The sequence below is a fragment of the Dermochelys coriacea genome, chromosome 25 (genome assembly GCF_009764565.3).
Source record: "Dermochelys coriacea isolate rDerCor1 chromosome 25, rDerCor1.pri.v4, whole genome shotgun sequence".
Classification (NCBI taxonomy): Eukaryota; Metazoa; Chordata; order Testudines; family Dermochelyidae; genus Dermochelys; species Dermochelys coriacea.
Window position 1 is genome coordinate 6,449,339 of NC_050092.1, and position 25,650 is coordinate 6,474,988.

At 43.5% G+C, this 25,650-nt stretch overlaps 2 protein-coding genes across 2 annotated transcripts; both read left to right on the plus strand.

The window, feature by feature from the left end:
* Positions 1–9,817: 9,817 nt before the first annotated feature.
* LOC122457513 (mucin-5AC-like) lies at positions 9,818–11,599 on the plus strand. The gene has a single exon (XM_043502887.1). The coding sequence runs from the start codon at positions 10,001–10,003 to the stop codon at positions 11,597–11,599; it is 1,599 nt and encodes a 532-aa protein (XP_043358822.1). The 5' UTR covers positions 9,818–10,000.
* Positions 11,600–14,731: 3,132 nt separating this feature from the next.
* On the plus strand, positions 14,732–25,557 carry LOC122457483 (mucin-16-like). Its single transcript, XM_043502689.1, is given in 14 exon segments — positions 14,732–15,203; positions 17,033–17,169; positions 17,262–17,326; positions 17,720–17,799; positions 17,802–17,891; positions 20,630–20,656; positions 20,828–20,970; positions 21,094–21,161; positions 21,568–21,737; positions 22,088–22,249; positions 22,982–23,049; positions 24,503–24,657; positions 25,174–25,335; positions 25,490–25,557. Coding segments are annotated over 11 exon segments (993 nt in total). The 5' UTR covers positions 14,732–15,203; positions 17,033–17,169; positions 17,262–17,315; the 3' UTR covers positions 25,193–25,335; positions 25,490–25,557.
* The last annotated feature ends 93 nt before the right edge of the window (positions 25,558–25,650 follow it).

Here is a 25,650-nt window from a genome sequence, read left to right on the forward strand (position 1 = left end):
AGACAACTTCTGCAGCTGAAACTACAGCAATAGCTAGTACTACTACAACAGAGTGGACAACCACAGTACCTCTTTCTACGAGCGCACTACCTGGGAGCACAGCTAGAGTCACCTCAACTATTTCAGAAACCTCCACAGTTCTTCTACAGACCACATCCCCAGCTGAGACTACAGCAATAATTAGTGCTACTACAATAGAGGAGACATCCACACTTTCCATTTCTACAATTTCACAACCTCAAAGCACAGTTGTATCCACCAGAACCACTGGAGAAACATCCACCTCTCCTCCAGAGATGACTTCTGCAGCTGAAACTACAGCAATAGCTAGTAGCACTAGAGTAGAAAAGTCAACAACACCTCCTCTTCCTACCACTACGCTTCTTAGGACCACAGCGGCAGCCACCTCTACTACTTCAGAGACCTCCACTGGTGCTCTGGAGACCTCTTCCCCAAATGAGACTACAGCAGTAACTGATACCACTGCAGTAGGCGAGACAACCACAATTACTCTTCCTACAACTTCACCCTATGAAAGCAAAGTTATAGCCACCTCTAGTAGACCAGAGACCTCCACCTCTCCTGTAGAGACCACTTCTGTAGCTAAGACTACAGAAATATCTAGTACCAGCACAGCAGAAGAGACAACCACAGTTCCGTTTCCTACTGCTTCACTACCTGGGATTACTGCTTCAACCACTTCTGTTATGCAAAAGACCCCCACAGCCCTTCTAGAAACCACTTCTCTAGCTGAGACTGCAGCAAAAGCTAATGCCACTACACTAGAAGAGATGAGCACAGTTGCCTTTCCTACCACTTCTCTTCCTGAAAGCACAACAGTAGCCTCTTCTCTTATTCGAGAGATCTCCACAGCTGCTCGGGAGTCCACTTCCCTGCCTGAGACTACAGTAATAACTAATACGACTATAGCAATAGAGACAACCACGGTTGCCCTTTCCACCTCTTCAACCCATAAGAGCACAGCTATAACCACTTCTACCATAGCAGAAACATTCACATCTCCTTTACAGACCGGTTCCTCAGAGATGACAGCAGGAACTACTGCCACAGTTGCCTTTCCTACTACTTCCCCAGTTGAAACAACCACCACTCTGGCTATCACCACACCAGCCCCTGTGGCCACATCTCTCACTGAGACCACAACTGGGGTCACTTCTATTTACCGTTGACATCCACGGTCAGTCCTGAGACAAGTTTCCCTCTGAGACCACAAGAATTCCCAGCACCTCTACAGAAGTTGAGACAACCACAGCTGCCCTTCTTGTCACTTATCCCACTGCAACCACAAGTGCAGTCACCTCCTCTTTAGCAGAGACATCCACAGTTGCTGTTACGGTGACTTCTTTTGCTGAGACCACAGTGACACTGACTCCCACCACAGCAGGTCCTAAAACATCCACATCTGCTCTGGAGACCAGTTCCACAGCTGAGATCCCAACAGCTTTGGGCACCACCACAGAACGGGGGACACTCACAGCATCCCCTGTCACCGCTGTTCTAACCGGGACTACTAAAACATCACCCATTGCTACAGCAGCAGAGAGAAGCACAGCGGCTCCGATCAATATTACCCTTGCTGAGACCACAACAACTTACACCTCCACTACAAGACAGGGAACAACCACACCTGCCCTTTTTACAACTTCCCCAGCTGAGACCACAACCGCTCTAGGCATACCGATCAGAGGAGAGACAACAGCAGCTGTGACAATCACAACATCACTTTCACCTACCGCAGCTGCTTTGACAAGTAAGGGCATTGTTTTCATCTTGTGTATTCTTTGTAGTCGCAGAATTTGTTTTCGCATGTGTCCAAACCCATTTTAAGCAGGAGAGGTCTGGGTTGTCATCGTTTTGAAGTAACATATTAAAAGAAACCATTTTTCTTAGTGTTTATCCAATTAGAATGGAGATATTTTGAGGATAAAAAGATACAAAGGTTTCATACTACCTAGAGTAATTGGATATTATTTGGGACAGAGGTGGCAAAATGTAGACTTTCCATGGGTATAGGAAACAAGGGAGATATGAACATAAAAGAAAGAATAAATAGAACATATGGGAGTGTCTTATTATAATAATGTTGCCTGCTTAACTGAAGTTAAATAATCTTCTTGAAAGTTATTAATGAACATAAATAAATATAGGAGGAAAGGGGATTCAAATGGACAAAAACGGTATTGAAACAGGTTTCAGAGTAGCAGCCGTGTTAGTCTGTATTCGCAAAAAGAAAAGGAGGACTTGTGGCACCTTAGACACTAACAAATTTATTTGAGCATAAGCTTTCCGATGAAGTGAGCTGTAGCTCACGAAAGCTTATGCTCAAATAAATTTGTTAGTGTCTAAGGTGCCACAAGTACTCCTTTTGGTATTGAAACAGGAATTCTCTGAATTTCTCTCGCTAGTTATTTCCCATTTACAAGACTATATTGAAAGCCTGAAATGGAAACATTAAGTACTAAAGCCCCAATTCAGTAAATATATAGGTCCTTGAGCACGTGCTTAACATTCAGCATAGGACTAAGTTAGTCTCTTTTCAGGAAAGCATTGAAGCAACTGAGCTGTCTCATTGAAGTCAGCGGCACTGAAAAGTTCAACTTAAAAAGTTAAAGCCTGAATGTACAAATGGAGCTGTGGTGCTGATGCTCTTATAGGCTGTTAGAAGATCAGTGTGATTCACAAAGCCTCAGTTAGACAGCAAGGCTCCTACACAATGAGTGTGCAGGGGTAGGAGGAGAGAGAGAGAATGCGTAAGAGTGATTCTATATCTTTTTCATTAGAGCACTCAAAATAGGACTCAAAATAGGACATTCAGCATAGGACTAAGTTAGTCTCTTTTCAGCAAAGCATTCAAGCAACTGAGCTGTCTCACTGAAGTCAGCGGCACTGAAAAGTTCAAACTTGAAAAGTTAAAGCCTGAATGCACAAATGGAGCTGTGGTGCTGTGATTCTCTTCTAGGCCATGAGAAGATCAGTGTGATTCATGAAGCCTCAGTTAGACACCTAGGCTCCTACACAATGAGTGTGCAGGGATAGGAGGAGAGAGAGATAATGCATAAGAATGATTCTATATCTTTTCATTAGAGCCCTCATCCAGGACGTGGGAGATTCAGGACCCAAATCCCCTGCACAAATGATTTTTTTATTATTTATCCACAGTGCAACAGTCAGTCTTCCACATCCCAAGTGAGGACCCGAACCACTGGGCTAAAAGTTATGAGGGAGGACCTCCTCTTCCTCCTGCTCTCCCCCCGAAGCTGTTTTGGGTGAACTCACCTGAGCAGCCTGCTCTGGGAGGCATGCTCAAGTTATTTTACCTCTGTATCGGGCAATGGTGGAATCTCTCCAGCATTCTATATGTAAATTGTGATAAACATAGACAGAAAAAATTCACAACTGGGGGAAAATGTTGGAATGTTTAAGCTAAAACACTGTATGTTCACAATGACCATATATTATTGATATGCATATTCTGTGGATTTGCACTCAATATGTGGAATAAGCCCCGATGTAAAATACCTTAATGGAAATACATTTCTCTATACAGATCGTGAAATAACTGAAATAATCTACCAGAAGACTGTTAAGCCAGTGGAACAAAATAAAGATAATAATGTCACAACAACACAGACAACTCCTGTGGTTAAAACCACCACCACCACGACAAAAAGTACAACATTAGAGAGTACCACCAAAGCAACAGCTCCTGTGATCCCAAACAAACCTGGGACCATGGCAACATATCCCACAACAGGAGCAGAATCCATCACTGCAGCCCCAGTGACCACTTCCAAAGCTGAGACTAAAACTGCAGCTACCTCTACGTTAGCAGAGACATCCACTTCTGCCCATCCAACCTCCTCCCTAAGTGAGCCCACATCACTAATTAGCACTTCCACATCGGAGCCAACCACAATTGCTCTTCCTGCTACTTCAACATCTGTTATGACCATTGCAGCCACCTCTGCAACAGCAGAAACATCCACATCTCCTCTACAGAACAATTTCCCAGGTAAGACTATAGCATTACTTGGTAACAGGACAGTAGAGGGGACAACCATTGTTGCACATCCTACCTTTTCACGACCTCAGAGCACAGCTGCAGCTACCTCTGCTAGGGAAGAGACATCCACATCTCCTCCAGAGACCTCTTATCCAGCAGAGTCAACAGCAATAACTACTAACACAATCAAGGAGGGAACCACAATTGTCCTCCCAAGCAGTTCACTCTATGAGACCACAGCTGCAGTCACTTCTACTACACCAGTGATCTCTATGGGACCTCTACAGGCCACATCCACAGCTGAGACTATAGCAATAATGACCACCACTTCAGTAGAAAAGAAAAGCACCATTCCTCTTCCTCTCATTACAACACCAGGGAGCACAGCTGCAGCCACCTCCAGTATACTAGAGACCTCCACATCCCCTGTAGAGTCCATATCTCCAGCTGAGACAACAGCAATGACTAGCATCACTGCAACTGAAGAGATAACGAGACTTTCCCTTTCTGCAAGTTCACTACCTGAAAGCACAGCTGCAGCCACCTCTACCGTAGGAGAAACATCCACCTCTCCTCTAGAGACAACTTCTGCAGCTGAAACTACAGCAATAGCTAGTACTACTACAACAGAGTGGACAACCACAGTACCTCTTTCTACGAGCGGACTACCTGGGAGCACAGCTAGAGTCACCTCAACTATTCCAGAAACCTCCACAGTTCTTCTACAGACCACATCCCCAGCTGAGACTACAGCAATAATTAGTGCTACTACAATAGAGGAGACATCCACACTTTCCATTTCTACAATTTCACAACCTCAAAGCACAGTTGTATCCACCAGAACCACTGGAGAAACATCCACCTCTCCTCCAGAGATGACTTCTGCAGCTGAAACTACAGCAATAACTAGTAGCACTAGAGTAGAAAAGTCAACAACACCTCCTCTTCCTACCACTACGCTTCTTAGGACCACAGCGGCAGCCACCTCTACTACTTCAGAGACCTCCACTGGTGCTCTGGAGACCTCTTCCCCAAATGAGACTACAGCAGTAACTGATACCACTGCAGTAGGCGAGACAACCACAATTACTCTTCCTACAACTTCACCCTATGAAAGCAAAGTTATAGCCACCTCTAGTAGACCAGAGACCTCCACCTCTCCTGTAGAGACCACTTCTGTAGCTAAGACTACAGAAATATCTAGTACCAGCACAGCAGAAGAGACAACCACAGTTCCGTTTCCTACTGCTTCACTACCTGGGATTACTGCTTCAACCACTTCTGTTATGCAAAAGACCCCCACAGCCCTTCTAGAAACCACTTCTCTAGCTGAGACTGCAGCAAAAGCTAATGCCACTACACTAGAAGAGATGAGCACAGTTGCCTTTCCTACCACTTCTCTTCCTGAAAGCACAACAGTAGCCTCTTCTCTTATTCGAGAGATCTCCACAGCTGCTCGGGAGTCCACTTCCCTGCCTGAGACTACAGTAATAACTAATACGACTATAGCAATAGAGACAACCACGGTTGCCCTTTCCACCTCTTCAACCCATAAGAGCACAGCTATAACCACTTCTACCATAGCAGAAACATTCACATCTCCTTTACAGACCGGTTCCTCAGAGATGACAGCAGGAACTACTGCCACAGTTGCCTTTCCTACTACTTCCCCAGTTGAAACAACCACCACTCTGGCTATCACCACACCAGCCCCTGTGGCCACATCCCTCACTGAGACCACAACTGGGGTCACTTCTATTTTACCGTTGACATCCACGGTCAGTCCTGAGACAAGTTTTCCCTCTGAGACCACAAGAATTCCCAGCACCTCTACAGAAGTTGAGACAACCACAGCTGCCCTTCTTGTCACTTATCCCACTGCAACCACAAGTGCAGTCACATCCTCTTTAGCAGAGACATCCACAGTTGCTGTTACGGTGACTTCTTTTGCTGAGACCACAGTGACACTGACTCCCACCACAGCAGGTCCTAAAACATCCACATCTGCTCTGGAGACCAGTTCCACAGCTGAGATCCCAACAGCTTTGGGCACCACCACAGAACGGGGGACACTCACAGCATCCCCTGTCACCGCTGTTCTAACCGGGACTACTAAAACATCACCCATTGCTACAGCAGCAGAGAGAAGCACAGCGGCTCCAATCACCACTACCCCTGCTGAGACCACAACAACTTACACCTCCACTACAAGACAGGGAACAACCACACCTGCCCTTTTTACAACTTCCCCAGCTGAGACCACAACCGCTCTAGGCATACCGATCAGAGGAGAGACAACAGCAGCTGTGACAATCACAACATCACTTTCACCTACCGCAGCTGCTTTGACAAGTAAGGGCATTGTTTTCATCTTGCGTATTCTTTGTAGTCGCAGAATTTGTTTTCGCATGTGTCCAAACCCATTTTAAGCAGGAGAGGTCTGGGTTGTCATCGTTTTGAAGTAACATATTAAAGAAACCATTTTTCTTAGTGTTTATCCAATTAGAATGGAGATATTTTGAGGATAAAAAGATACAAAGGTTTCATACTACCTAGAGTATTGGATATTATTTGGGACAGAGGTGGCAAAATGTAGACTTTCCATGGGTATAGGAAACAAGGGAGATATGAACATAAAAGAAAGAATAAATAGAACATATGGGAGTGTCTTATTATAATAATGTTGCCTGCTTAACTGAAGTTAAATAATCTTCTTGAAAGTTATTAATGAACATAAATAAATATAGGAGGAAAGGGGATTCAAATAGACAAAAAAGGTATTGAAACAGGTTTCAGAGTAGCAGCCGTGTTAGTCTGTATTCGCAAAAAGAAAAGGAGGACTTGTGACACCTTAGACACTAACAAATTTATTTGAGCATAAGCTTTCCGATGAAGTGAGCTGTAGCTCACGAAAGCTTATGCTCAAATAAATTTGTTAGTCTCTAAGGTGCCACAAGTACTCCTTTTGGTATTGAAACAGGAATTCTCTGAATTTCTCTCGCTAGTTATTTCCCATTTACAAGACTATATTGAAAGCCTGAAATGGAAACATTAAGTACTAAAGCCCCAATTCAGTAAAATATATAGGTCCTTGAGCACGTGCTTAACATTCAGCATAGGACTAAGTTAGTCTCTTTTCAGGAAAGCATTGAAGCAACTGAGCTGTCTCATTGAAGTCAGCGGCACTGAAAAGTTCAAACTTAAAAAGTTAAAGCCTGAATGTACAAATGGAGCTGTGGTGCTGATGCTCTTATAGGCTGTTAGAAGATCAGTGTGATTCACAAAGCCTCAGTTAGACAGCAAGGCTCCTACACAATGAGTGTGCAGGGGTAGGAGGAGAGAGAGAGAATGCGTAAGAGTGATTCTATATCTTTTTCATTAGAGCACTCAAAATAGGACTCAAAATAGGACATTCAGCATAGGACTAAGTTAGTCTCTTTTCAGCAAAGCATTCAAGCAACTGAGCTGTCTCACTGAAGTCAGCGGCACTGAAAAGTTCAAACTTGAAAAGTTAAAGCCTGAATGCACAAATGGAGCTGTGGTGCTGATGCTCTTATAGGCTGTTAGAAGATCAGTGTGATTCACAAAGCCTCAGTTAGACAGCAAGGCTCCTACACAATGAGTGTGCAGGGGTAGGAGGAGAGAGAGAGAATGCGTAAGAGTGATTCTATATCTTTTTCATTAGAGCACTCACCCGGGACGTGGGAGATTCAGGACCCAGATCCCCTGCACAAATGTTTCTTTTATTATTTATCCACAGTGCAACAGTCAGTCTTCCATGTCCCAAGTGAGGACCCGAACCACTGGACTAAAAGTTATGAGGGAGGACCTCCTCTTCCTCCTCCTTTCCCCCCGAAGCTGTTTTGGGCGAACTTACCTGAGTGGCCTGCTCTGGGAGGCATGCTCAGGATATTTTACCTCTGCAGTGAATCTCTCCTGCATTCTATATGTAAATTGTGATAAACATAGAAGAAATTCACAACTGGGAAAAAATTGCTGGAATGTTTAAGCTAAAACAGTGTGGTTTTCTTCACAATGACAATATATTATTGATATGCATATTCTGTGGATTTCCACTCACTAGCTGGTATAAGCACCTATGTAAAATACCTTAATGGAAATACATTTCTCTACACAGATCATGAAATAACTGAAATAATCTACCAGAAGACTGTTAAGCCAGTGGAGCAAAATAAAGATAATAATATCACAACTACACAGACAACTCCTGTGGTTAATACCACCACTACCACCGCCAAAAGTACAACATTAGAGAATACCACCAAAGCAGCAGCTCCTGTGATCCCAAACAAACCTGGGACCATGGCAACGTATTTCACACAGGAGCAGAATCCATCACTGCAGCCCCAGTGACCACTTCCCCAGCTGAGACCACAACTGCTTTGGGCATCCCTATCAGAGGGGAGACAACAGCAGCCATGTCTGTGACAACCACATCGCTTTCACCTACCACTACTACTTTGACAAGTAAGGGGCATTGTTTCCTCTTGCGTATCCTTTGTCATTGCAGAATTTGGTTCCCCGTGAGTCCAGACCCAATTAAGCTGGAGGAGTCTGGGTTGTCATCCTTTTGAAGTCACATATTAAAAGAAACCATTTTACTTGGTGTTTATGCAATTAGAATGGAGATATTTTGAGAATAAAAAAATATGAAGGTTTCATGCTACTGAGGGTAATTGGATATTATTTGGGATAGAGGTGGCAAAATGTAGACTTTCCATGGGTATAGGAAACAAGGGAGATATGAACATAAAAGAAAGAATAAATAGAACATATGGTAGTGTCTTGTTATAATAATGTTGCCTGCTTAACTGAAGTTAAATAATCTTCTTGAAAGTTATTAATGAACATAAATAAATATGGGAGGAAAGGGGATACAAACTAACAAAAAAGGTATTGAAACAGGAATTCTCTGAATTTTTCTTGGTAGTTATTTCCCATTTACAAGTCTATCTTGAAAGCCTGAAGTGGAAACATTAAGTACTAAGGCCCCAATTCAGTAAAATATTTAGGTCCTGGAGCACGTGCTTAACATTCAGCATAGGACTAAGTTAGTCTCTTTTCAGTAAAGCATTCAAGCAACTGAGCTGTCTCACTGAAGTCAGCAGCACTGAAATGTTCATACTTGAAAGTTAAAGCCTGAATGCACAAATGGAGCTGTGGTGCTGTGATTCTCTTCTAGGCCGTGAGAAGATCAGTGTGATTCTCGAAGCCTCAGTTAGACACTTAGGCTCCTACACAATGAGTATGCAGGGATAGGAGGAGAGAGAGAAAATGCATAAGAATGATTCTATATCTTTTTCATTAGAGCACTCACCCGGGACGTGGGAGATTCAGGACCCAGATCCCCTGCACAAATGATTTTTTTATTATTTATCCACAGTGTAACAGTCAGTCTTCCACATCCCAAGTGAGGACCCGAACCACTGGGCTAAAAGTTATGAGGGAGGACCTCCTCTTCCTCCTGCTCTCCCCCTGAAGCTGTTTTGGGTGAACTCACCTGAGCAGCCTGCTCTGGGAGGCATGCTCAAGTTATTTACCTCTGTATCGGGCAATGGTGGAATCTCTCCTGCATTCTATATGTAAATTGTGATAAACATAGACAGAAAAAATTCACAACTGGGGGAAAATGTTGGAATGTTTAAGCTAAAACACTGTATGTTCACAATGACCATATATTATTGATATGCATATTCTGTGGATTTGCACTCAATATGTGGAATAAGCCCCGATGTAAAATACCTTAATGGAAATACATTTCTCTATACAGATCGTGAAATAACTGAAATAATCTACCAGAAGACTGTTAAGCCAGTGGAACAAAATAAAGATAATAATGTCACAACAACACAGACAACTCCTGTGGTTAAAACCACCACCACCACGACAAAAAGTACAACATTAGAGAGTACCACCAAAGCAACAGCTCCTGTGATCCCAAACAAACCTGGGACCATGGCAACATATCCCACAACAGGAGCAGAATCCATCACTGCAGCCCCAGTGACCACTTCCATAGCTGAGACTAAAACTGCAGCTACCTCTACGTTAGCAGAGACATCCACTTCTGCCCATCCAACCTCCTCCCTAAGTGAGCCCACATCACTAATTAGCACTTCCACATCGGAGCCAACCACAATTGCTCTTCCTGCTAGTTCAAAATCTGTTATGACCGGTGCAGCCACCTCTGCAACAACAGAAATGTCCACATCTCCTCTACAGAACAATTTCCCAGGTGAGACTACAGCAATACTCGGTAACAGGACAGTAGAGGGGACAACCATTGTTGCGCTTCCTACCACTTCACTACCTCAGAGCACAGCTGCAGCCACCTCTGCTAGGGAAGAGACATCCACATTTCCTCCAGAGACCACTTCTCCAACGGAGACAACAGCAATAACTACTAACACAATCAAGGAAGGAACCACAATTGTCCTCCCAAGCAGTTCACTCTATGAGACCACAGCTGCAGTCACTTCTACTACACCAGTGATCTCTACGGGACCTCTACAGACCACATCCACAGCTGAGACTATAACAATAATGACGACCACTTCAGTAGAAAAGACAAGCACCATTCCTCTTCCTCTCATTACAACACCAGGGAGCACAGCTGCAGCCACCTCCATTATACTAGAGACCTCCACATCCCCTGTAGAGTCCATGTCTCCAGCTGAGACAACAGCAATAACTAGTCCCACTGCAACTGAAGAGACAACGAGACTTCCCCTTTCTGCAAGTTCACTATCTGAAAGCACAGCTGCAGCCACCTCTACCAAAGGAGAAACATCCACATCTCCTCTAGAGACAACTTCTGAAGCTGAAACTAGAGCAATAGCTAGTACTACTACAACAGAGGGGACAACCGCAGAACCTCTTTCTACAAGTGCACTACCTGGGAGCACAGCTAGAGCCACCTCAACTATTCCAGAGACCTCCACAGCTCTTCTACAGACCACATCCCCAGCTGAGACTACAGCAATAATTAGTGCTACTACAATAGAGGAGACATCCACACTTTCCATTTCTACAATTTCACAACCTCAAAGCACAGTTGTATCCACCAGAACCACTGGAGAAACATCCACCTCTCCTCCAGAGATGACTTCTGCAGCTGAAACTACAACAATAACTAGTAGCACTAGAGCAGAAGAGTCAACAAAACCTCCTCTTCCTACCACTACACTTCTTAGGACCACAGCGGCAGCCACTTCTACTACTTCAGAGACCTCCACTGGTGCTCTGGAGACCTCTTCCCCAAATGAGACTACAGCAGTAACTGATACCACTGCAGTAGGCGAGACAACCACAATTACTCTTCCTACAACTTCACCCTATGAAAGCAAAGTTATAGCCACCTCTAGTAGACCAGAGACCTCCACCTCTCCTGTAGAGACCACTTCTGTAGCTAAGACTACAGAAATATCTAGTACCAGCACAGCAGAAGAGACAACCACAGTTCCGTTTCCTACTGCTTCACTACCTGGGATTACTGCTTCAACCACTTCTGTTATTCAAAAGACCCTCACAGCCCTTCTAGAGACCACTTCCTAGCTGAGACTGCAGCAATAGCTAATGCCACTACACTAGAAGAGACGAGCGCAGTTGCCTTTCCTACCACTTCTCTTCCTAAAAGCACAACAGTAGCCTCTTCTCTTATTCGAGAGATCTCCACATCTGCTCGGGTGCCCACTTCCCTGCCTGAGACTACAGCAATAACTAATACAACTATAGCAGAAAAGACAACCACGGTTGCCCTTTCCACCTCTTCAAACCCATAAGAGCACAGCTATAACCACTTCTACCATAGCAGAAACATTCACATCTCCTTTACAGACCGGTTCCTCAGAGATGACAGCAGGAACTACTGCCATAGTTGCCTTTCCTACTACTTCCCCAGTTGAAACACCCACCACTCTGGCTATCACCACACCAGCCCCTGTGGCCATATCTCTCACTGAGACCACAACTGGAGTCACTTCTATTTTACCGTTGACATCCACGGTCAGTCTTGAGACAAGTTTTCTCTCTGAGACCACAAGAATTCCCAGCACCTCTACAGAAGTTGAGACAACCACAGCTGCCCTTCTTGTCACTTATCCCACTGCAACCACAAGTGCAGTCACCTCCTCTTTAGCAGAGACATCCACAGTTGCTGTTACGGTGACTTCTTCTGCTGAAACCACAGTGACACTGACTCCCACCACAGCAGGTCCTAAAACATCCACATCTGCTCTGGAGACCAGTTCCACAGCTGAGATCCCAACAGCTTTGGGCACCACCACAGAACGGGGGATACTCACAGCATCCCCTGTCACCGCTGTTCTAACCGGGACTACTAAAACATCACCCATTGCAACAACTTACACCTCCACTACAAGACAGGGAACAACCACACCTGCCCTTTTTACAACTTCCCCAGCTGAGACCACACCGCTCTAGGCATACCGATCAGAGGAGAGACAACAGCAGCTGTGACAACCACACATTGCTTTCACCTACCACAGTTGCTTTGGACAAGTAAGGGCATTGTTTTCATCTTGCGTATTCTTTGTAGTTGCAGATTTGCTTCCCCATGAGTCCAGACCCATTTTAAGCAGGAGGGGTCTGGGTTGTTATCCTTTTGAAGTCACATATTAAAAGAAATATTTTCTTAGTGTTTATCCATTTAGAAATGGAGGTATTTTGTGGATTAAAAAAATGAAGTTTTCATGCTACCTAGAGTAATTGGATGTTATTTGGGATAGAGGTGGCAAAATTTAGACTTTCAATGGGTATTGGAAACAAGGGAGATATGAACATAAAAGAAAGAATAAATAGTACATATGGGAGTGTCTTATTATAATAATGGTGCCTGCTTAACTGAAGTTAAATAATCTTCTTGAAAGTTATTAATGAACATAAACAAATATAGGAGGAAAGGGGATACAAACTGACAAAAAAGATATTGAAACAGGAATTCTCTGAATTTTTCTTGGTAGTTATTTCCTATTTACAAGACTATCTTGAAAGCCTGAAATGGAAACATTAAGTACTAAGGCCCCAATTCTGTAAAATATTTAGGTCCTTGAGCACGTGCTTAACATTCGCATAGGACTAAGTTAGTCTCTTTCAGGAAAGCATTCAAGCAACTGAGCTGTCTCACTGAAGTCAGCCGCACTGAAAAGTTCAAACTTAAAAAGTTAAAGCCTGAATGCACAAATGGAGCTGTGGTGCTGTGATGTTCTTCTACGCAGTTAGAAGATCAGTGTGATTCACGAAGCCTCAGTTAGACACCTAGGCTCCTACACAATGAGTAAAAAGAAAACGCGTATTTGTGGCACCTTAGAGACTAACAAATTTATTTGAGCATAAGCTTTCGTGAACTACAGCTTCACTATTCATCGGATAGCTCACGAAAGCTTATGCTCAAATTAATTTGTTAGTCTCTAAAGTGCCACAAGTACTCCTTTCTTTTTGCGAATACAGACTAACACGCTGCTACTCTGAAACCTACACAATGAGTGTGCAGGGGTAGGAGGAGAGAGAGAGAATGCCTAAGAGTGATTCTATATCTTTTTCACTAGAGCACTCACCCGGGACGTGGGAGATTCAGGACCCAGATCCCTTGCACAAATGATTCTTTTATTATTTGTCCACAGTGCAACAGTCAGTCTTCCACGTCCCAAGTGAGGACCCAAACCACTGGGCTAAAAGTTATGAGGGAGGACCTCCTCTTCCTCCTCCTCTCCCCCCAAAGCTGTTTTGGGTGAACTGACCTGAGGAGGCTGCTCTGGGAGGCATGCTCAGGTTATTTTACCTCTATATGGGGCAATGGTGGAAGTTCTGCTGGAATATTGTCTCCAATTCTGTTGTGCACAGTTCAAGAAGGATATTGATAAATGGGAGAGGTTTCAGAGAACAGCCCAGAGAATGATTAAATTATTAGAAACATGCATTAGTGTGATGCACTCAAGGAGCTCAGTCTATTTAGCTTTACAAAGAGTAGGTTAAGGGGTGACTTGATAACAATCCGTAAGGACCTGTCTTAGGAAGAAATATTTGATAATAGCTTCTTTAATATTGCAAACAAAAGTATTACAAGACCAAATAGCTGGAAGTTGAAGCTAGACAAATTCAGCTGGGAAAAACTGTTAATTTTTATAAGTGAAAAATAATTTACCATTGAACAATTTACCAAGGGTTGATGTGGATTCTCCATTACTGGTAATTTTAAAATCAAGGTTGTTTAAGATAGGGTCTAATTCAAAAGGGGTTATTCTCGGGAAGTTCTATGGCTTACAGGAGGTCAGACCTCGATAACCACAGTTGTTCCCTCTGGCTTTAGAATCTTTCAATATTGGGGCCTTGAAGAGAGTGCAGATTATAGTTGCAGCCACTTTAGGAGCAGTGTATGGGGCCTTTAGTGTAATCAGGAATGAGGCCCAGTGAATCCAAAATCCAAAAATGTATTCCAAAGGAACTGCAGAGTGAGTCTCTCATGCATTCTACATATAAATTGTGAGAACATAGATGGAAAAAATTCACAACTGGAGAAAAAATGTTGGAATGTTTAAGCTAAAACAAACACCCTGTATATTCACATGACCACATATTATTGATAGCATAATCCGTGGATTCGCACTCATATGTGGTATAAGTCCTGATGTAAAATAGTATAATGGAGATACATTTCTCTACACAGATCGTGAAATAACTGAAATAATCTACCAGAAGTCCATTAAGCCAGTGGAACAAAATAAAGATAATAATGTCACAACTACACAGACTACTCCTGTGGTTAAAACCACCACCACCACCACCACAACCACCAAAAGCACAACATTAGAGAGTACAACCAAAGCAGCAGCTCCTGTGATCCCAAACAAACCTGGGACTTCAGTAACGTATCTCACAACAGGAGCAGAATCCATCACCGCAGCCCCAGTGACCACTTCCCCAGCTGAGACTAAAACTGCAGCTACCTCTACGTTAGCAGAGACTTCCACTTCTGCTCGTCTAACCTTCTCCCTAGCTGAGCCCACAGCACTAATTAGCACTTCTGCATCACCTCCAACCAAAATAGCTGTTCCTGCTAGTTCAACATCTGCTATGACAATTGCAGCCATCTCTGGAACAGCAGAAACATCCGCATCTCCTCTAGAGACCACTTTCCCAGGTGAGACTACAGTAGTAATTAGTACCTCTACAGTAGAGAGGGAAACTGTATGAGTTTCTCCAATGCTTACTTCAGGTATGAATGCCTAGAGAGATGGTTAGGTAATGGTAACCCCCTGCTTTTTACTATAGATTACATTTTACAAGGTGTTGCCATTATTCATATTAGAAGTAATATTCATGTCATCCGTTGTTTTGCCCAACTTAGAGGTGGCATCCTCAAAAGTACCACAACCCACTCTACGTACTGCTTGCACTTCCCTTCAGATGACAACTTCCTTCTTCCCAGCCACCACTTCCCCGCCAACAAGCAAGACCTTTTCTTGGGCTAGCTTCTTTAGACAGGACCAAAAAATGCTAATAGGGAGGCTTTGGTCTTTGAAAGGTATCATTTCCAAAGCACCTAAGTATTTCCAGTTTTCAGTAGGACATAATCACTTACATGCTTCTGAAAATGTTACTCTCTATGTTCAAATTTGTTTGTTGGATGAGTTAGAATGCAGACTTCTTGGGGCTGAGTTCCCGCCTTGGCTGTGTGAGTGTGAAGGTCATACAGCCTTCCAGGAGTGTGCATGGAGGAGATCTCTGAGCCAGCTCTGCACAGCACGCCTGGAGGGCACAGATTGGAAGGCCAAGAAGAGGCCATGAGATCTAGATTTACATGGATCTAGTGGTCCCTACATCTGTGGAAATTAAGGCCAGTGGGAAAAATGGGGGGGGGGGAAATTGCCCCCCCCCCGCACCAGATTGAAATTTTTCATTAATGTTTTGTGCTCAAAAATCTTCAAAAATTCAAAACATCTCGACCAGTTCTAGTTCAAATGGTGTAAAGGAGCAGCAGGGTGAATGGCAACCTGTGCCCCCTCTGTGTGTGTCTTGGGGTCAATTTCACTTTCACAAGCCTCCCATACAATGCCGCATTACTTAGGAAATATACAGGTCATCTGAGCTTCACGCTACCCTTAGTCATGGTGAACAGTATTTTACTCATTGACTAGTCTCATTGAAGTCAATGGAATATACTTAGAGTAGGGGATTATTCTGCCAGACCAAGCCTGGCAGAATCTGGTCCTCTGAGTGTTAGGAACATGATGTCAGATGAAATTTAACACAGGCAATTGCTAAGTAATACATAGGCTTGGAAGGATGAGATTTTTATGTCAGTAAACGTCACTTCCACCGTACACACACAAACTGAGGAAATAATATTTCCATTGATAATAAAGGAAATATACAGATACGCAAAGTCAGAAAAATGCTGGCTTAGAACTTCTCAGAATTTGATTTAAATAACTATTGTCTGACACCCCCCATTGACAACCTGCTAATAAAAAAATTAAAGCTTAAAACTCAATTTTCACAAATGTGAACATTTAAATCATAAAAACATTAAAAATGCTTAAAAATTAACATCTATATAATCTGTCAAAATTATAAAATATTAAAATCAAATTCTGCCAACCCTAGTATAGGAGAACAGTTGTTTGATTAGATTTAATCTGCTAGTGAAACGCTATCAATGTCATCGTAGGCAGAGCACAGTGTACGAAGCTTCCAAATAGTATGAAAAAAGTGGTGCATATTGTTATTTTGCATGACTAGAGACAGTTTGATATTCCAACAGGTGGTGAATAGTGGTTGTCTAGAACTATGACTCTGCCACAATGGAATGGAATTGGCCCTCAAAGGAGAACGGTCTGCTGTTCCTTGAGGCGGGAATAAAAATCCATTTGCGATTTGCATAAAGCTCCATCTGTGGAATTAGAGATGTGTTTCAGTGCATCTGTAGGGGGAGTTCATTGATTTTCATTCTTTCTTTCATTTTTGCAGCTGTTTGCCAACCTCAACCCCGCTCCAGCAATTGAACATTTCACAGTGAACTTCACCTAAACAATCTCCAGTATGATTCAAACTCGGACTCCTCATTCTACCAGTTCATGCTACTGGAGAGGGTCTTGATCTCTTTGGTAAGTGTGACTGACTCACAACCCTCCTGGCATTTTGGGGATATCTGGTGCTATCGCAGTATGACAGACTAATGACATTCTCGGTTTATCAGCTCAACCCATTTTGAGGACAGCAGCATCGGCCCAGCTTACTTAGATGTGAAGTGATGACTTACAGGTAAGGTCCAGGCACCTGATATTTATTTATAATACAACGTCTGAGCATGCATTTACCATCAAGTGGTTTGGCATCATAATGAAGCGTAAATATTTCCCTCTTGCATAATTAAGCCCTACGATACTTCTGCCATTGTGGATGGAAGAAGGGAACGTGTTAATTTCAGCAGAGATTTCCAGGGAACTCTGAATGGTTAGCGCTTCATAAATGGCCTGTTTGCATTACTGATTGATAGAACGTCGTTATGGGGAGTATTTTACATTCCATTAATGGGTTTACTTATGAATTACCATGTTATGGTAACAATGATATCCCAGGATGAAACATCTAACTTCAAAATTAGCAAACAATTTAAACATGTGATCAAATCTGGCATTGGCTTTTCTGTTCTAGAGCAGTGAGAGCTGGGAATGACACCGGTGTAGATGCCATCTGCACCTACAGGCGCGACTCCACTGCTCCCCCCTTTGAGAGAGTGGGCGTTATCATGAAATCAGCAACAAGACAAATGGTATCACCACGCTGGGCCCCTACACCCTGGACAAGGACAGCCTCTATGTCAATGGTAACCATATGATTTCTTTACAGCTTGTTCGTTCTACATAATTCATTGCACTGATGTAGCAATAGAAACACGATATATTTGATCGACAAACCAATAAATGGACACACCAAGAAATTCCCAGAGCTATGAAGCACCATTGGAATCTGAAGAGTATGAAATGTCTTCCTGATCTGACTTCAATTGGGTGCATCTGAAGCTCACTGGTCAATCTTGTTTAAATGGGCCCCGTGTTGCTCTGTCGATGTACAATAGAATAAATTAGATCATCATATAAGAAAGAGAGATGGAGCTGAACTGGAACATTGTATCTGAGGGCCCTGCACTCTGGGGATGTGTGAACCCTCTTACTGCAACATTATAGCAGACAGTCACCAAATAAGCACTGTTCTGTAATGCATGTGCTGTGACTTGAGCGATGTAGGAGACTACGTCCCAGTGATAATTAATGGGATTTAGTCTCTAAATCAATTAGGTATTTTTGAGCTTTTTATACAAATAGTACAGATAGCTTTTATCTCTAGTTGCAGTTCTTTGAGATTATAGTAAAATACACCCGGTCTTAAGCAATAGGGTTACTTATTTGATAGATACACATTACAGCTCTTCTGTTGGTCCATTCCTGAGTTATCTGGTTTATGATCCTCTTTATCATTTTTTACTTTCTCTGTCCATAGCCGTGCTTCTTAATGATAATCTCTGTTCCTTTCCAGAATACAATAAGCACTTCCTTGGACCAAGTAAGTGTTTTATCAAATTAATTCATATTAAGCTATCAAAGGAAATTAGTGGGGAAGGAATTCTTGGAAAGCCCCTGTAGAAGCATAGAGTTCGGTTGGAATTGAGGGTGTCTTGAGGGTGAAGAAGGGCTTTGTATGTTGCTATGTTATGATCCTTTCTCTCCTATATCACAGCTCTGAGTCTAACTACCCACAAAGTCCAACAGCTGTGCATTTCCCACTGAACTTCACCTTAACCAACCTCCGCTACACCACAGACATGGGGACAACCGTTTCCCTCAATTCATTCTACAGTAGAAAACAATACTGTATTATGTAAGCTGACAGACACACGCTGCCCGGCCTGTTTCATTTGTTGGCTCTTATGCTCTCCCCTTTGCACACGCCTTTTCTCTCCCCACACTTGTGTCAGACTCAGGAAATCTTTTCTTGACAGATTGATCCTCTGTTCAGAACAGCAGCATTGGCCCTGTCTACACTGGATGCAAAGTGATGGCATTAGGTAAGGATGGTATACTTCTTCAGTTACGCTACAGTGTAGGGCTTCATGTACATTTTATTCACGTGCTAATAAGTAACAAGGGATAGTTCCTTTCCCTTTTCCCTTTTCCTTAATATTAAAAGTTCCGTGTATCTAACTACCACCATGTCTGGCATTAGAACCTGGGAACCAGTGTCATTACAGTGAAAGCTGCTTTGATTTCTTAGATACCCTTTTTCATAAATTCATTTCCTAATTATATTGGGAGTTTTTCATAAGCTTCTTAAACCCAAATTCAAACAATTATCCTGTCCCTCTGGATAGTGCGCTTGAGTTAGTTGGTTTTTTTTAATATCACATTGAGGAGCGAAAACCGACAATGGCACTAACTAACAGAAATCTTCATAATGTCTGATTTCCTAGGGTCGGTGAAGAACTGGGATGACACAGGAGTAGACGCCTTCTGCAGCTACAAGAATGACCCCACAGCTCCCACGTTTGACAGAGTGAAGGTTTACCGTGAGCTGAGCAGCATGACAAAGGACATCACCAAGTTAGGGCAATACAACCTGGATAAGAGAGCCTCTATGTCAATGGTAATCAGATGTTGGTCTCACACCTCCAGGGAGCGCTCCCATCGTTCCTGATTTAACACGCATGAATAAAAAAGATGAAACTCCTGAAAAATATAACAGCAAAAACTGACATCCACACAGCAGAGAAGTCAGTCCAGACTTGCGTAAAATATTTCTGAGCTCAGAAAACAGCTGATTTCCTTGCAGCCCATGAAAACACTCCTTCATTGGGGTGAGAGCTGCCATAGTAGGACAAGATAAATTCCCCAAGAGATGGAAAGGGGACATGGAAAATACAGGAAAGTGAGACATGGCCTGCTTGGGCCCTAGGCTCCCATTCAGCAGAGCATTAAGCACGTCCTTAACTTTAAGCACAGAAGTGTCCCGTTGAGTTTATGGAATAACCTTAACTCTTACTTAGCACAGAAGTGTCCCGTTGATGTTTATGGAATAAAACATGCAAAAGATGATCATGAGCCTAAGAGCTTTGCTGAATCAGAGCTGGATTTAAGAACATGGGTAAAACGGTCACAAACACTTAAGTGACTTAGGAGACCAAGTCCTGTAGATGGTAGGATTTAGGCTTCTGAGTCTGCAGGCATTTCTACAATTTTTTCTTAAGTCCCATTTTTAAAAGGGACTTGAGCGATGTAGGAGACTAGGTCCCAGTGACAATCAATGGGATTTAGTCTCCTAAATCAATTAGGTATTTGGAGCTTTTCATCCCAATAGTACACATAGCTTTTATCTCTGAGTTGCAGTTCTTTGACATTATAGTTCAATATACCCATTCTTAAGCAGCAGGATTACTCATTTGATAGATACATATCTACACGGCTTGGCTTCTGCGGTCCATTCCTGAGTCTCTCTTTTATGATCCTCTTTCATTTTTATTTTCTCTGTCCATAGCCGTGCTTCTTAATGATAATCTCTGTTCCTTTCCAGAATACAATGAAGCACTTCTTGGACCAAGTAAGTGTTTTATCAAATTAATTCATATTAAAGCTATCAAAGGAAAATTAGTGGGGAAGGAATTCTTGAAAGCCCCTGTAGAAGCATAGAGTTCTGTTGGAATTGAGGGTGTCTTTGAGGGTGAAGAAGGCTTTGTATGTTGCTAGTATGATCCTTTCTCCTATATCACAGCTCTGAGTCTAACTACCCCACAAAGTCCAACAGCTGTGCATTTCCCACTGAACTTCACCTTAACCAACCTCCGCTACACCACAGACATGGGGACACCGGGTTCCCTCAAATTCAATTCTACAGAGAAAAGAATACTGTATTATGTAAGTCTGACGAACACGCTGCCTGGCCTGTTTCATTTGTTGGCTCTTATGCTCTCCCTCTTTGCACACCCTTTTCTCTCCCACACTTGTGTCAGACTCAGGAAATGATCTTTTCTTTGACAGATTGAGCCTCTGTTCAGAAACAGCAGCATTGGCCCTGTCTACACTGGATGCAAAGTGATGGCGTTTAGGTAAGAGTTCTGTTGTGGGGGTGGTTCCATTGTTTTGACAGACACTAATTGGGCCAAGGCCCCCGGCAGATTGTAAAGCAGCAGCATTTTTTATAACCCATGTTTCCCCCAACTGAGATCTGCCCATGTATCCTTATGACTTAATTCTTCCTTCCTTGTTTCCTGTATATTAATGTTCATATTGCAATTTGGAAAGTCAATCCAAGTCATCCCCTTTCATGATCTCATTTCATTATTAGGTCTGTGAATTAAAACCCCCTAACTGTGCAATACAACGGCTGTGATTGTGAATGAAGACTGGTTGTTGCTGGGTTTCTCAAATGTCAGCTTTCACAGTAACATAAATAAGGCCGGTGATTTTCTGTCCATGTCAGCCGTGTTCTATAGCACATCTATGATTCTCCAGGTCTGTGAAGAACAGGGACACTGGGATTGCTGCTGTCTGCAGCTACAAAAACAACCCCACAGTCGCCACGTTTGACAGAGTGAAGCTTTATCGTGAGTTGAGTGGCATGACAAAGGGCATCACCAAGCTAGGACCCTACACCCTGGAGATTAACAGCCTTTATGTGAATGGTAAATATCCAGAGAGAACATCCGGAGTTGCCTTAGGGGTCACCTGGAGACTTTAATTCATGCTTTATCTTCGTCAGGGCTTGAGCTCTCTAGTAGCACATGATGAACTTCCCCTTTCGTCAATGATGTTTTCCAGTTTATGGCAGTCCACAGGCTTTGGCACAAGGACTAAGCCAGTCCAGCGTATTGGTGCTGTCATGGAGGTTCTTCATTTAGCTAATAGCTATGTTAAAAGCTCACTGCTGTCTTCATCCAAATCAAACAAGGACCCACTCTGATTGCCATTGGTTAGGTGGATAAAACTGCTGTGAAAAAACCCTTAACCCTTTTTTTCAAATTTATTTATTTAGGCTTCCGCCTTTCAGACATAGCTAACTACAAAACCTCCTCCCACGGTGGCTCCAGAGAATGTGGGGTATCTGCTCAACTTCAAAATAATCAATGTAAACCTAACCAACACAGACCCGAAGTCTTTGGCCTATCAAGCATTACAGAAAGACATTGCAGACAAGGTGAGATGCCGCCTTCAGAAGCCATCTTGGCTATTCCATCTGATTTTCACACCAACTTCCATGAACAGTTGATTAGTTTAATTGTTGACCTTCAAAATGTGGACAAAGAAACTGTCACGGTTACAAATTTCAACCAGCTCCGCTGCTGCCAGTCCCGATAGTGCCTGTGCATTGTGTAACATAATTCATGAGAAGCGGCAGGATTTGTTATGTTAGAGGGGGGTCTCCATGCTTCAGAGCAATCACAAGACTTGGTCATCTCTAAAAGAGACAAGGTGGAGGCCATCTATTAAACCCAGCCTGTTGGCACCTATACCTTAATGACCAAATTTAGGAGTAGGCACAAACTGATCCCAACATCTGCAGGTGTAACCCACCGGTGAGTGTGTAACAGGTCCTCCTCCAGGCCTAACCCACAGAGTACTGAGTCTGTTACATCACTATCTAGAGAAAGAGCAATTGATGCTCTTAGCTTTGCAGGTTGCCCATTCAATGCCTGGAGTGTTAACTAAAATGGCAGCTAGTAATCTCTGTTGGTGATGGGATAAAATGAGAAGGGTTGCCACGCTCAAAGTCAAGTTGGAACCATAAGAACACTTACCACATGATGTAGATTTCAAATATAAAATCAGTCACATCTTCAGCCATGTTCGGTCTTTCTATTGCCCTAAAGCATACGGCATGAAGTCACCCCTTTACTGCTGGAAAATATCTAATGTGTGTTTCTTTCAGATGTAACCAGCTGTACAAAAAGAGTGAACTTCAGGCAGATTCCTGATCTGCAGCGTCACAGGCTTGAGGTTTGTGCTACGATTCCGCTTGGGTTTATTAAGGGCGTGGATGCTCCTGCCTTTCCCTGTGTACCCTGCTCCCTTGCTCTTGGCAGAATTCCTCTCTGCTCAAAGTGTGACGTGCAGTTTAGTTCACACCCCCTGTCTGAATAACTCACAGGAGCCACTCCCTTACCTCTTCGTTCTCATGCCCAGGGGTTTAAATATCAGCGATTAAACTCAGTAAAAGGCTTGAGGCCGTGCACCATGTTGTAGCTGATCCCCAAGGGGCCAGACTCTACTTCTGAGAGCGAGTCATGAACGCTGGCTGTTAAGGGACAGATGAGCGGAGATGGACTGCCCTCCAAGAAACATGCCTGGGCTCAGCTCTGCTGGCCCCTGGAAGTGCTGCTCGTGCCAACAGAACTGTCACCAAACTACCTGTTTCCTTATTTGGCATTTCATGCAATTAGCATTCTTCACAAAACCGGGGTCATAGGGAGACTCAGGGGCTGGGTCACGAGACCCCCCACCCTCACCTCCAGGGAACTGGTCTGAATCTGTCCCAGGTTGGTGTGGGACCAAAAGTCATTTGTATTCCATGGAGGGTCGGTGGTCCATGGGGAATGAGTTGGGTGGTTCTTACTCTAGTTCCCACTAGACAAGTGTCCACATCAAATCTTTCCCGCTCCCCACCCCACAGGTATCCTTGACTAGGATTTTCAAAGGGAGTTAAGCATTTAGTCTGCAGAAGAGAGAATGAGGGGGGATTTGATAGCTGCTTTCAACTACCTGAAAGGGGGTTTCAAAGAGGATGGCTCTAGACTGTTCTCAATGGTAGCAGATGACAGAAACGAGGAGTAATGGTCTCAAGTTGCAATGGGGGAGGTTTAGATTGGATATTAGGAAAAACTTTTTCACTAAGAGGGTGGTGAAAACACTGGAATGCGTTACCTAGGGAGGTGGTAGAATCTCCTTCCTTAGAGGTTTTAAGGTCAGGCTGACAAAGCCCTGGCTGGGATGATTTAACTGGGACTTGGTCCTGCTTTGAGCAGGGGGTTGGACTAGATGACCTTCTGGGGTCCCTTCCAACCCTGATATTCTATGATTCTATGATTCTATGATCTGACTCCCATTGACTTTCATGGGGATTTGAGCACCTTTAGGGCCCCTTTGAAAATCCCAGCGCTTGTTGGCAATCTCAGCAGAGGACAAGGATGGAATGGATCATACCGACAAAACCCCTCCTTTCTTTTAGCCCCCACAGAGCTGGCCCCTTCCGGTTTAGGAACGCTGGTGTGAGACTCTGTAAGGGGAGCAGGTGGCTGGTCTGTGGCTAAAGAGCGATTTAGTATCTCCAGGGCTGTATCCAGCACCATCTTACTGTAAAACCTCCAGTAACATTTCAAATAGCAGCATGGCCCATAAAAAGATGATCTCTGAGGGCCGATTTGTTAAGAGCCTTGACCCTCTCTGCCCCCAGGATTGGCTCTGTAGTGGTCGACTGCCAATGCTACTTCAAGTCAGCACCCAATCACAGCGAGGAGACCGTTCTAAGCACATTTCAGGATGGAACGAAGAATGCAAGCGCACAATGGCTGGGGGACAGCTACCAGCTGCAGGGAGCCAGGGTGAATGGTATGTAAGCTATACAGAAGAGCTGGCTGCCCAACTTTCATTCTGGTTAATCCAAATCTCCATGGCTGATGAGAAAGTCTCTGCCTTTCTTCTCTTCCACCGAGACGTCTCTACCTCCCTGCTCTGAGCCAGTGAATTCCCAGAGCGCATGTGCCCATTCTTGGCCCATCATGTTTGGCTCAATCCAACATGTCGGGTCCCCTGTTACACGCTCAGTCTTTCATTGTTAGACCAAGGGGAGGGGTATTGGAACCATTCATTAGAATTTCAGAAAGTTTGGATGTTTTGAATTAAAAAACTGATATGCAAAATCCCCAAGAAATGACAGGAAGACTGGGGCTTTCAAAGTGGGTAAGGGAGTTTGGCACCCAAATCCCACTGAATTTCAAATTCAGCTATATGCCTCAAGGCTCCTTTCGGTCTCCCCCATCTTAAACCAGGACAGCTCTGGTCCAATGGGCCTTTGCTTGCTTCTCTTCACTGTATTTTTGACTGGTTTCTTTTCTTACTTCTTAGTTTTGGAGCCAGTTATTAAGCCAGTGACTCAGCCTCCCCGTCAGTGCTGAGCAAGAGACTTTCAGGTTACTCTTCACCATCACTAACCTCTTCTACTCGTCAGAACTGAAACAACCCAATTCAAATTCTCATCGACTGAATAAGCAGAAGATTGAGAAAGCGGTAAAGTTCTAAGAGTCTGCAACGGGGTCCGATCCTGGTTCCACAGGAATTTTGCTCTTTGTTTCCACTAGTATTCCTTTCTCTTGTTCAAACATAATTTGATACACTCTGTTTGTGCCCACATGGCAATAATTCTTTTTGCTTTTCCACCCAGCTTGACAATATTTTCAGAAATAGCAGCATCCAGAAGTACTTCACTGGCTGTTCAGTTGAAAGCTTTAGGTATGTCTCTTCTCACGGGCTGTCACACAAGAATTGTTATTCTTTAACTTCCAATGAAATGTTTATTGAAAGTCTCACTCAGGAGCCTATGCT

Coding starts and splice junctions, on each gene's coding strand:
- LOC122457513 (XM_043502887.1), top strand. CDS start 10,001: ATGGCAACATATCCCACAACAGGAGCAGAATCCATCACTGCAGCCCCA.